Genomic DNA, 13,330 nt, shown 5'->3' with positions numbered 1-13,330 from the left:
GCTTCTGCAGCCTCCTCCATACCACAGCACCTCCCAGAAGCTAGTCCCCCTGCTCAGAGACTGCTGCCTCTTCAGCACAATGCATCACCTCAGAAAAAGAGAACAGAAAAGGCAAATTCATAGAGACAGAAAACAGATAAGTGGGTGCTTGGGGCTGGAATGCACATGAGACTTCTTTTAGGAGCGATGGAAATGTTCTAAAATCAGATGGTGGTGGCAGTTGCACAACTCTATAAATACACTAAATGTCATCAGTTTATTCAGGTGAGTTTTATGGTCTTATGACTAAAGTTAAGTTTAAGGTGTCTTCACTGTTTCACATCAAGTCAGGAGTGTCTACCCAAGTTAGGAAAAATAGCAGAAACATGAGCATGTTGGTTACAAGTCTGTTCAGAATTCCTTCAACTTTAATTGTGGGAGTAAGATCAGGCAGCCACTGAGGATAAAATGTAGTCCTGGGGAGGAGATGAGATGCTGTTTTTTTTTTTGTAAAGTGGACATGATAAGAGTTATTCTTTTATTAGAGCAAATGGTCATAAGTTGCCAAAACTGTCCTCATTCTTCGATTGCCTCTTTTTTCCCAGTTTCTTGACCTTCGAAGACAGGATATCTGGCCTCCACATCCGCCCACATGATGCTGCCATTGGCCAGATCACGGACAACACTGGGCAGTTCAGAGACCTGGGGTAGAAGAAAAGAGAAGTCCCAGAATCAACCAACTGGATTAGGCTGTCAAAAAAAGAGGATTCACCCTGAACTCAGGAAACGACAGAGTCGAGTCCGTGTCTACACAGTGACAGGATCCCTCCAAAAACTGGTCCCTACGGTGTTTCTAAGTGACTCCCACCAAAGCCTCTTTACCTAGTTATGCTTACCTCCCTCCCAGGCTGGGGTCCTGCTCTTCCTCCAGCCCAGAAGCCCTGCCAGCTCCCTTGGGTACCCCAATTCCCCACAGAGCCTTTCCTGGTCATTCCAAGCCTCCAGGCTACCTGAAGTTACTTCATTTGTATTAAATTCAACTCTTAGAACCACGGTCAGTCAAGTAACAGGAGTGAAGGGAGTCAGGAAACTGGAGAGGCCCTCAGGAAGGGGCCAGCTGTTCATCAGCCAGAACCAACGGTGGCCACCACACAGCAGGGGTTCTCAAACCTGAGTGACCAACCATAGGAATCATCTGGGAGGCTTGCCTCTTTTTTTAAAGAATTTTTTTTTTATGTGGACCATTTTTGATGTTTTTATTGAATTTGTTATAATGTCATTTCTGTTTTCTGTTTTTGGCATTTTGGCCGTGAGGCATGTGGGATCTTAGCTTTCTGACCAGGGATCAAACTCGTATCCCTGCACTGGAAGCAGAGGGTCTTCACCACTGGGCTGCCAGGCAAGCCCCTGGGGGGCTTGTTAAAACAGTTCTGCCCACCCTTTCTCCCTCTCCAAACCCCAGCTCCATCCCAGTTTCTGACTTAGCAGGTCTGGGGTGGAGATTTCTCTTCTCTAACAAGTTCCCAGGTGATGCAGATGCTGCTGGTCCAGGAACCACACTCTGAGAACCCCTGCCTGACAGGAATACAGGTTCAGAGTACCCAGATCTGGTATTGTAAAAATATGAGCCAGAAATCTGTGACCTCTAAGGTAGACTGAAAATTCCCTTGGGAAAAAAGCAGCCTTTCACTCCTGTTTTCCCTATTACGAACTCTTAGTAACAAGCAGAGCAAATGAAAGGCACTCTAAACACAAACTTGCTCAACATAAACTGGTCAGGCAGCTGTCAAAGTGGTCACTCTTCTTTCCCTCCTGAACTTTTCCCATCTCCATGGTTCCCTTCCCATCAAGTAAAATTACTGAAATGTTATTTACTGTTTTGCATTGATTAGCATGAAGAAGTTTATACATACTCGTGTGTACACTTATATGGAAATATGAAAATAAAACTGTCTAAGCCTCCAAAGCCTGCCAATAAAACTATGGCAACAACCACTTGCGATCATGTTTCTCGCTCAAATAAACAATCATAAATGCAAACTGTCAGAGAATGAGCCCAGAGTGATACAAATGGCTGTAAAATATTAGAGAAGTGTTAATGAATATTTTCATAATTAAGCCTAGGGGATTTGGGAAATATATGCTCTGTCTGATACAAATTTACAATTAAAATGAAAAAGACAAAAACAAGAAGGGAAGCATAAACACAACAAAATCCATCTCAGGTCGGAAGGAACCAGTTTTTAAGACTACAAATGCCAAAGCGAAGGCAGCCACCTCTGCTCTGATCTGCCGCATGGAGTCTCGGTCCCGCAAAGTGGCCGTGTGAGGGGTCTTGTTCACTGTATCGAAGTCAATGGTTATGCCGAAAGCCACACCAATCTCATCAGTCCTGGCGTAGCGTCTTCCAATGGATCCTGAGGAATCGTCTACTTTGTGAGAGATGCCGTGCCTGGTCAAGGCCTCCGCTATCCAAAATAAATTCAATAAATTAAAAATGTCATATGCGCTCAGGAAACTTATAACAGGAGCGAACACAAAAGAGCAAGAAGTTGCAGCTGCAAGAGACAGAAACATTCCCAAAGTTTAAACCCTTGCTGGAGCCCAAACCCTCACCCATCCCTGCATCTCATTCGGCTATAGGGTCACGAGCAGCCAAGGTGAAGAGACTGGTGTGGCCCCAAGCAGCTCAGTGGATGCCTCCCATCTCTCAACTCTGAAATGTGTGGGCCACACCAGACAGCCACAAAGATCCCTTTCAGTGCTGAGAGTCCAGAGGCTGAAGATCCGCAGGGTTGTCACCCTCCACTGGGTGTCCCCTGATGAACTGACCGGCAGGGTCAGCAGGAGAAGCAATGTGCAATCTGACTCTTGGGTTCTATCCCAACTCATTCAAATGCTAGGAGAAAACATCCCGAGCAAGCATACTCTTTATTCAATACTTTTTTTTTTTTTTTAAGAGACATTTCCTAAAATTCAGTCTGCCTGATAGTTTTCCCATGGAGATTAACCAACTGGATTTACTTACATAATTCCTTGACGAATGGCATGAACTCCTGGTTCTGGCTCAATGGAAGGACGGAACATTTGAATGGAGCTACTACGGCAGGGAAACTGAAGAACTAGATGATTTAAAAAGACATCCAAATGCATTAGTGTATAAAGATCTAAACATTAACGTCCAAATTTCACTATCAAAATACCGGAAAACAGGATGTGAAAAAGCAGTGTGATAAAACAGACAGCAGGATAACCAGAACTACAATCACAAAGATCTGGTTTTCAGCTCAGAATCTGGACCAACTCAGTGAACTCTACCTCTCTGGACTGGCGCTTCTCCATCTAAAACGTAGGTCTCTGCTGTCTGCTCTGCCTACTCTGCAGGTCAATCATAAAAATATTAAATGATGTAAAGCATTTTGAAAACTGCCATCTAAGATGGCAATTATTTGGTACTACTTAAAAGCCTTACTTCTTTCTGTGGAGATCCCTATGAACCTCCCCCGACATCATCAAAAAAGTAGTGTCAACAGACAAAATTCCATTATGTCCTTTAAGAGATTCAGCATAGTTGAAGGATGTCTGAGTCTTAGTGACTAAGTAAAACAGAACAGTTTAATTAGCTTACAAATGCATGTCCCAAATAAATAGTAGGAAGAAAACAAACAAAAAAACCAAAATTAGGTTCTGTATACCCAGAGAAAAATACAGCCCTCCTAACCTGCTCCTGAAACAGATTTCAGAGTTACTGAGAAATAAAAGAAAGCAAAAATATTTGGCAGAAGGCAAACAATTCTACCATTTTGGATTGGAAATGAGAGCTGAAGATAGTTCTTAAATAGGATCTGTACAAAAGTTTCACTTGAAAGCAAGAACATGAGACTCAGAATGAATAAGTCCCATAAAAATAATGAATGACACGGAGTCCAGTTTGGCCCCCCCAAATCCTAATTAATCTTAAAATGTCAAGCAAGGATGAATATTCCACTGTAAGTAAACCCTAGACTGCACCAATATGGCACACGAATTGTGGAACACTCCTAACTCCACTTCTCTCTTCCTCTTGTGATAATTCCATTTAATGTGAGAGAGAAGTGGGGAACTGGCTTTATAGAAAAATGGTTTTTTTTTTTTTTGTTATCTAACCAGCAATGCTTTTATACCAAATTTATACGAAAATGGATTGAGGGACTATGTGCTAATAATTTAGAAACATTTTTGGCTTCTTACAGCCTAATCAAATTCCTCTTCATGATGAAATCTTTATGTAATTCATAAAACACTATAACTTATTCTTGCCTAGCCTTTAAGGAATTTCTATTACAACTTTAGTTTTATCACTATAGAGTCAAAAGAATAGCTGAAAGCTTTTTTAAAAAAAGTTTTCATTAGAAAAATAACCAGGAAAAGTTTGAAGCAAACTTGGCCTCTAAAAAAGGGCACATTCAATAAAGTATGATGTCATTCCTCAGGAAGAACTATCGCTTATGTCTTTATCTCTGGGGTCCAGGCTTAGGTTCCTGCTATCTGTTAATGAATGAAAAGCCACTCCTTAAATGTCAGGAAATGAAGATGTGACTTTAGGGCACAGAAGAAAAGAGTAGCTTTATTAGCTGTATATTATCAACAGTTATGTCAAACTTTTAAAAATACTGGTGCCAAGAACTCATCAGTTCAGTTCAGTTCAGTTGCTTAGTCGTGTCCGACTCTTTGCAACCCCATGGACTGCAGCACGCCAGGCTTCCCTGTCCATCACCAATACCCGGAGCTTGCTCAAAAGTCATGTCCATCAAGTCAGTGATGCCATCCAACCAAGAACTAATAGTTCATCTTTAAGGCTAAATGCCCTAGGACAAACTACAGAGCTGATGTCCAGCATTGTGCACACACTCAACTTTAGCTGGTCACACAGGCAAGAATGCTTCTTTCAGTTAATTCGACCTGTACAACCTTTCCTCTCTATTCTTGTTCTGAGTGATCTTCCTGGAAACCTGTAGTTATACATCAAAGGAGTATAATTTCCACAACCAGAGGTTAGGTGAGAAAGGTGAAATAAGCCATAATGAAGAGCTATGTAGAAGACATGGAGCAGTAATTCAAAAGCACTGGAGCCAAAAGAAAACTTGAGGGATGAAGACTTCTTAAAAACATGCAGCGTTAGCTAGGTGTGAATGCTGGGAAAGCCTACACATCACATACTTCCGCTCAATTTATAATCTGTCAGTTTCCCACAATGGAATCATCTGGGTTTCTTATAAACACACATACACACACAAAACTAGATCCTGGGGTCTCAGACCTAGTGAATCTGTATCTCTGGACTAAAACCTAGGAATTTACATCTTTACCCTCAAAATACCTCAGACAATTTCATGCAGTTTTAGAAGGTTCCTTTTAATGCTTTACCAAAGTATAAATACAATTTTTAAGTTTGTCCAAATTCTATAAATCATCGCCTCCTTCCCAATTTTCTAAAAACACAAGTATATCCAGAAAGGAGCACTCCTACCATTGATGCAATACAGACAGCTCTCCCAAAGTAATATGTTGTCTCAGAACTCAGAAGCAACTAAAACAATGGCATCTGGAATAACCTACACATTCTAAAGCACAAATGAGATAAGGAAGTGCTTTGCTTTGTAAACAGTTAAGCAAAGGTGTTAATACTCCAGTAAATAATAACTGATTGTTTCAGAGCTGTCTTAACATCACTCAGGAAATGTCATTCTCTGACACTGTAAGACAACAAACAGTACACTGTATACAACTCACCGTCCTCTGCTCATCTCCCTCGCGAACTTGGAATGTGTGTTCAAATACCGTATACATGATCCTGCCCAGGCCAAAAGAGGGTTCGATTACACTTGGAATAACTTCTTCCACTGCAAGAGAAACAGAAATTCAGTAAGACTCTCTGAAACCCCACATGATGCACTGTGGGTCCTCTCTAACAAATTCTAACTGGCCCTAAAAATATCTCTATTCTAGATGGATTGTGATTGACCCTGTACAGCAGGACAAAAAAATCAGAACATTCCTGAAAACTATTTCCTGGTAGAAAACATGATACCTTTAAAGAGAAAACTGGAGAGGAAAACTTTTTTTTTTTTACCAAATTTAATTGTTTATATACTATAAAAAATAAAACAAGATACCAGTGTATTCCTTCACCAAGTTGGTAAGCTATGAGCAATGCCTTCTGCCTCACCTATGCAGAAAGCATTGAAACTCCAGAGCTTCTGTAAGACTTGGCTAGAATTAAAAATCCACCACCACAGCTGGCAAATTTAATGAAAACAACTCCTATATACAAGTATCGTGTGATTTGTGCTTTACTTTTTCTCTTATTATCTGGATGAGAACTCCCTAAGAGTCAGGTTACTGCTATTGTATTTCCAAGATTCTGGGGTCAGGAGTCTGTTACAGAAGAGTTTGCTCAGGTACCAGCAGTCAATCAAAGACCAGGGAACCCACAGCTCTTCCCATGGGTGCAGTTATACTTGTGGTATACATAGGAATTGTCTTCATTATTACTTATTATTCAGAAAGGAACCATGGCTAAGCACTATCCACATCTAACTAAACTGACCCTAACCTTGAGAGCTTGTTTCAAGAGAAATGAGATAACTGGAACCAAAAACTCACACACGAGAGTAACATTTGAGAAATGAACAAGGCATTTTCTGCCCATCCTTTGGTGGCATCCGAGCAATGGTGAAGGACAGCTCTAAGCCAGCTGCCAGGATGTGGCTAAAAGGCCTCAGAGCATGAAGAAGGGCTCCCCTGCTCTCTCCTATGACTGCTCTGACTGCTTTTACAGCTCCATGCAGCCTAGCAACAATGAGGCAGGCCAAAAACAAATGGAAAAGGAGCCCAGCTCACTCCACGGGCAGTAGTGTCTCAAATACCCACTACTCTCAGTTTCCAGGAGCATCAATTCAACCAAGAATCCTTCATACCTTCTCCAAAATACTCACTTACCAACTTACATAATTTGTCCTACCAAAAAATAATCATCTCATTGGCTTTTAAAAAGCATGAACGACCACTAACCTAAATGACTTTTAATAAGTTAATCTTCCAGAAAAGATGGCGTGGATAAGTTCTCTCAAGTGAGAAAAAAAAAAGATGTTTTTAATCAAAGAGATACTCTTCATATGTGCCTCGGTCATAGAACATATAAAGATGGCATTATAAGTTATTTTTCAGTATGAGTACAATTATGTTTTTTTTTTTTTCTGTTTTAAAAAACAAGATAATGTCTTGTTATATGAATATAATGTCATATTCATCTAATTTAGGGCTGTAACGTTAAGGATTCATTTTCTTCTTCAAATTTTCCATAAAATAGTTATGCTATGAAACTTAAAAAAAAAATGCCATTAAGGAGTAATGATTTTTGTCTGCTTGTTCCTTAATTATTTTTACAAATTTACCATGTAGTGTTTTCTGGAATCTCTTCACATTGACCATATCTTTTGTCAACTGAAACGTCTTCCCTTCAGTTTCAACAGTAAATTCCCTACAATGAAACAAAGCACATATTAGTGAAAACACATATGCCCATGCCTTAATTTAAAGGAGTTTTACAGATTGGTAAACCTCTTTTCATTTTAAGTGTAATACAACTTGGTCAACAATCCAGATATAACAACCGAAGTCAAATTTAAATTTTTCATAAGGAGTACCAAATTAAGTATTATTCTAACAGCACCAAACAGTATTTTGGGAGGCACCCAAATATGTGGCTAGTCTTATAAAATTCCACAAGTGACTTAGTGACCAACTCCTTGATTTTGAGATCAAGATAAAATCAAAGAAAATTTCTTTCTAATTACATTTGTCAGAAACGGGTCTGCTGGCAAAAAGACCACTGTTCTCATTACTGTCCCAACAAATGTAAAAATGACCAACTTGTCATCTTACAGAAAGAATTTTTAAAACTCCTACACTTTTTCCAAACTAAATTTTTATACTTATGCTGATGAAGATCAGCTTAAAAGAAGTTTAAAGATTCTGCTTGATATGTCAGATATGTCAATATAAAATACTGCTGCTGCTGCTGCTAAGTCGCTTCAGTCGTGTCTGACTCTGTGCGACCCCATAGACGGCAGCCCACCAGGCTCCCCTGTCCCTGGGCTTCTCCAGGCAAGAACACTGGAATGGGTATACTATCCCCCCCAAATCACTGAGAGCTTCATGTTTATATCCTGAGATATGCCCATTCCATTTCAGGTTATAAGAATTCACCTTTATAAAGCACTTCATGTAATATAATACCTGTATTTTAGCTTATGAGGTATTTCATTGCATTATGATCAATTCAGATGTGTCTGGTCTCACAAGCAGCTTGGTGCTGGGAAAAGAGAGCCCTCATGTGGTTGTCCTTGGAGCTGTATGGCTGGTACATGGTACCCTGCATTCTGCTCGTTTCTAGCACTGATAATCTCATGCATCATATGAATGATTTTCATTGATTTCTTCCATTTTTACTATTCTGGAGTTTGTGCATGCATGCATTAAAAGACTCCACATAGACAGTATCATATACATGTTCTCTGTGAGCACAGTCTAAGTGCAGGGTATGTAACAGTTATAAAAAAGCTGAAATTAGCAAGGAGATAGTTATTATTTGAGAATAATTTTTAAAAGCTGTCTTGTTTGTATATAAATCTGATAGTAACCTATGTTAACTTTAATGGGATATGACATTATTCTAGCATAAAGAGACATTAATTCTAGGAGACCAGAAATGTTTTAAAATTTTCCTATTGAAATAGATAATTTTATCTTCCACTTCTAAGTGTTCGTCTTGTGATAGCTGACAAATACACACACACATGCACCCACTGTGGCCCCAGAAGTTCCCCTGGGTGCCTTCTCTTTCGATCCCCTCCATTCTCACTCAACCATTGAAGTGCTTTCTACTACTCTAAACCAGGTTTGTCTTTCCTAGAGTCTGGCATATAATCTTTTGTGTAAAGCTTCTTTCACTTAGCCTAATGTCTATGACAAGGTCTGGCAAACTTTCTGTATAGGGCTTTCTGTATATTATGAAATATTCAGTTATAAAATGCTCAAGGTTTGCAGACCATAAGCAGACTCCCATACTACATTTTTTTTTAAAACAACCCTTTGAAAATGCCAAGTCATTCTTTGCATTGTGATATAAAAAATACGTAAGATGCTCCAAATGTACTTAAAAGTATATACTCCAGTTATTAGGTATTCTACAAACAACAAGCGGGTTGATAAATAGTGTTTATACCTTCAAACTCCTACCAATTCTTTTTTGTCTACCAATCACTGAGAAGGGTATAAAAATCTCTGTAACTATTAATTTGTCTAATTTTCTTTTCAGTTCTGTCAAGTTTGCTTTACATATCTTGAGGTGATTTTTAGTGGCATACATGGCTACAAGTCACTTACGTTCTTGATGAATTGATGATCCCTTTATCATTACGAAATACAACCTGATAATTTTTCTTGTTCTTAAGTTTTCTTTGATGTTAATAAGGCACTCCACCTTCTTGATTAATGTTTGTATGGGAAATATTTTTAAAATTCTTTTCCCTTTAAACTTAAATTTGAGGCATACCTTGTTTTCTTGTGCTTCACAAGAAGCACAAGCTTTGCATTTTTTGGCAAATTGAAGGTTTGTGGCCACCCAGCGTTTGCACGTCTATCAGCGCTACTTCTCCAACAGCATTTGCTCACTTCATGTCTCTGAGTCACATTTTGGTGACTTTTGCAATATTTCAAACTTTTTCATTATTATTATACTTGTTATAGTGATCTATAGTCAGTAAAAGACTTTGATGTTACTAAAGATTTCCACTTGCTGAAGGCTCAGATAGTGGTTAGCATTTTTCTGCAATGAAGTATTTCTAAACTAAGGTACATACACTCTTGTTAAAAATATAATGCTATTGCACACTTAACAGAGTACATGATAGTGTAAACATAACTTCTACATGCACTGCAAAACCAAAAAAATTTGTGTCACTCACTTTATTGCGACAAATTTATTGCAGTGGTCTGGAACCAAACCCACAATATCTCCGAAGTATGTCTATATTAAAATTACAGTCGGTTTCCTGTAAACAATATTTAACTGGGTCTCGAATTTTTTAACCAGTCTGACATGGCTATTAATTTGAGTGTTTCGATCATTATATTATAATAACTATCAGTACTGTGGAGTTGAAATCTACCATTTCCTGAGTTGTTTTCTATTCGTCTCATCTGTTCTTTGTTCATTTTCCTTCTCCTATCTTTTTTTAGAGCAGTTTTTATTATTCTATTTTAGTGCGCTTATTGGTTTCTTAGTTACATCCCTTTGGTTTCTCCGTGTCTTATCCAGGCAATTGGTCTAAAGTTGACTACATGTCCCTTTCTATTAAACTTAGCATATGTAACATGTGCACCTTACAGAAGTATGCATATTCTTACATATTCCCAACTCTTGGCTCCCATCCTTTGGGCTACTGATGACACAAATGCTATTTCTACACATCACAAATTTCACAATACACTTAATATTTTTCTCTAAACAACCCATTATCTTTTAAAGAAATTCAGAGATGTCATTTTAAATCAACGAAAGAAAATCAGTCACTCATATCACCCACACAGCCATCATTTCTAGAGCTCTTAGTTTCTTTGGGTAGATCTAAATTTCCACACTTCTGCCTGAAGAACTCCTTTAACATTTCTTGTAGTGTAACTCTGGCTTACAATGTATCCTCTAAGTTTTCTGTCTGAAAATATTATCTCTTCTTTTTCCTCAAGTATTTTTTCTGAAAAGACATTTTCGGTGGGTATAGGCTCTCGTCTGTAAGAACCTGAGATTTCATTCTACTGTATCATGGCTATGTACACACAATTACATTTGTGATATCACCTCTATCTAGATGTTCCATTTTGTTTTTTAAAATATGTACATTTCCATTTCCCACCTCATATGTTCATGTTTTCTCTTATGACCTTGAGCACATAAATACTGTTTTAACATCCTTCTGTATTATTTCCATGATGCTCGCCACTTCTGGGTATTTCTTTTGATTGATTTTTCTCCTTATTTTGGGTCTTTTCATGGTTTTTCATATGGCTAGAGATTTTTTTATTGTTTGCCAGACATAGTAAATTCTACACTGTTTAGTGCTGAATTTTGTTGAATTCCTTTAAAGATTCTTCTCTATGGTTTTTCATTTATACTTACAACAATTACGCTGAGGACTCCAAAACTCAAAAAATGGGTACTGACTTGAGAGATAGATGTAGTTTCTAATCACCATGAATATGTCTGCACCTTTAAGAAAGTTACTGGGAGGAAAAAAGATCTTTGTAGTCCATTTCAAATCTGTTTCCAGGTCACAACACCAAAACTCAACAGACAGTCCCTTAAAAGTAGCCAAGAGATGGTACTCACTTGCAAAAGTTTCTAAAGAAACTAATGTCCTCCTAATTTTCAAAACATGGCAAAGAGAACAGAGCTGAGTGGAGCCCACGTTAGAGCACACACCTTAACACTTACCCTTTTTCATTCAGTAGTTTCTCCATTTCTGTGATGTAACACTCATCACAAATGGCGAGGTACTCCATCACCAGCTTTGCATCCTTCTTGTACGCCTTACCAATTGCTCCCTTATTGGGTTCAAACTGAACAACATTGACTGTTTTGTATGAAGGGGTCAAGGAATACAAAGCTACAGAACTACCCCAGCACTTCAAGAAATGATCCTGAGGACAAGCCTTCATTGACTTAAAACAAATACCAGTTCCCTACTGGTATCCAAGATCCTCTGTATGCTGATTTCAAGTGCAAGATAAAACAACTACTCAGAAAATCATTCAGATAAACCCCACTCAAGATAAGTAAACATCATCAAAAAAGACTTTTTCAAAGTTACAATGAGATAAAGGGACATTATCTAATCAGCAATATAACCCAATACATAGCATAATGAACTCTGATAACAATTCATTCATTTCTTTATGTCTCGGCACAATAGGATCTACTTCTTGTCACCTCTAGCCCTTAGATGAACTCACAATCTCATTGTCTGGTGAAGGAAGGAAATTTCTCCTTTGCTGATCTACAGATCAAATGAGATAAATTATTTCATCATAAAAGGGCATTCATCTTTTAATAGAGAAAACATTCACCGAGCACCCTTTACCTAAAGAGCATGTATGTAGATGCAGGTGTTGGAAATGGCTGAGAAAAACTGGTCAACATCCTGAAAGATGCAGGGCATTTTCCTCTCAAGGACCAAACACTGAGTGGACACATGTTAGACTACAGGTAAAGAGAACAAGAAAGGAACGGTGAGATGCATAAAATGATTGGCTTAAATAAAGTGCCAAAACATCTCAGTTTATCCACAGAACAAGGTACAGTCTTAAACTTATCCATTTTCAAGATGTTTACTCCTGAGTTGCAGAAGTGATCAGAAAGGATATGGGCTCTTTCAAAGGTTTCTCGGCTACGAGTGGGACTTTGGTGGCCCTCGCATGACAAGACAGGTCATAACAGGAACGGTCAGCACATCCAACAATCTCGATCCAGCCCTGAGAAGACATAATAAACATCTGTAACTCACACAAGGTTCATTCACAAATGCGTGCAGATTATACATACTCATGAATAATTCAATTACAGAATTTCCACTCAACTTTTACAAATGCTTGAAATGGGTACAGTTTTATACATCAAGTAGTAGCAATCTTATAAATATAATCCACACATGTACACAAAGTAGTCTTTTTATTTTCTGGACAGAATTATTTTGCCATATTGTGAATGTGGGGTAAACTAGTATTTGCTGGGATTTAGCTATGGAAATAAAATGTGAACCTAGACAAAACTTGTAGATCTCTATCAAATTTTTGACCAGAAGTCAAAATGAATCTGGTAGAAACTACTAGCACAACACTCTGTTCCATAAAATGCTTTAGCATTGATGGATTTTGGTATCCACAAGGGGTCACCGATGCAATGGACATGAACTTGGGCAAACTTTGGGAGATGGTGAGGGACAAGGAGGCCTGGTGTGCTGCAGTCCACGGGATCGCAAAGAGCTGGACACGACTGGGAGACCAAACAACAAGAGCAACAACAAGGGGTCTTAGAACCAATGCCCCATGGATTCCAAAGGACGACTGTAATGGTTCCCTCCTGCCCATACAACTGTATTGTTAAAACTTGGCTCAAACCAAAGAATTTACACCTACAAAGTCATTACTCTCTGTGCACTTTTAAGAACTGCCAAAGAGAAGGGCATGGCTAGTGCAGAAGAGCTCTACACTAGCAAGTAAATCAGTCCTGGCCAGAAGTCGACCTCCCGAA

At 38.7% G+C, this 13,330-nt stretch overlaps 1 protein-coding gene across 1 annotated transcript in view; it reads right to left on the bottom strand.

Moving 5' to 3' along the window:
- Nucleotides 1–374: 374 nt before the first annotated feature.
- The window catches only part of GARS1 (glycyl-tRNA synthetase 1), a 53,222-nt gene continuing 40,266 nt past the window's right edge, over nucleotides 375–13,330 (bottom strand). Inside the window, exons 11-17 of the mRNA XM_086398448.1 lie at nucleotides 12,440–12,552; nucleotides 11,516–11,656; nucleotides 7,416–7,501; nucleotides 5,752–5,861; nucleotides 3,008–3,101; nucleotides 2,257–2,447; nucleotides 375–681 (exon numbers count right to left, since the gene is read on the bottom strand). Of these exons, the coding sequence (XP_086254574.1) occupies nucleotides 556–681; nucleotides 2,257–2,447; nucleotides 3,008–3,101; nucleotides 5,752–5,861; nucleotides 7,416–7,501; nucleotides 11,516–11,656; nucleotides 12,440–12,552 (861 nt within the window). The 3' untranslated portion in view covers nucleotides 375–555. The remainder of the gene's footprint in view (nucleotides 682–2,256; nucleotides 2,448–3,007; nucleotides 3,102–5,751; nucleotides 5,862–7,415; nucleotides 7,502–11,515; nucleotides 11,657–12,439; nucleotides 12,553–13,330) is intronic.

Source organism: Bos grunniens, chromosome 4, assembly GCF_055505025.1.
Source record: "Bos grunniens cultivar Pamir isolate PY7600 chromosome 4, Bosgru_T2T1.0, whole genome shotgun sequence".
Taxonomy (NCBI): Eukaryota; Metazoa; Chordata; class Mammalia; order Artiodactyla; family Bovidae; genus Bos; species Bos grunniens.
Note: the sequence above shows the minus strand (reverse complement) of the source record. Positions and strands in the feature narration are given on the sequence as shown.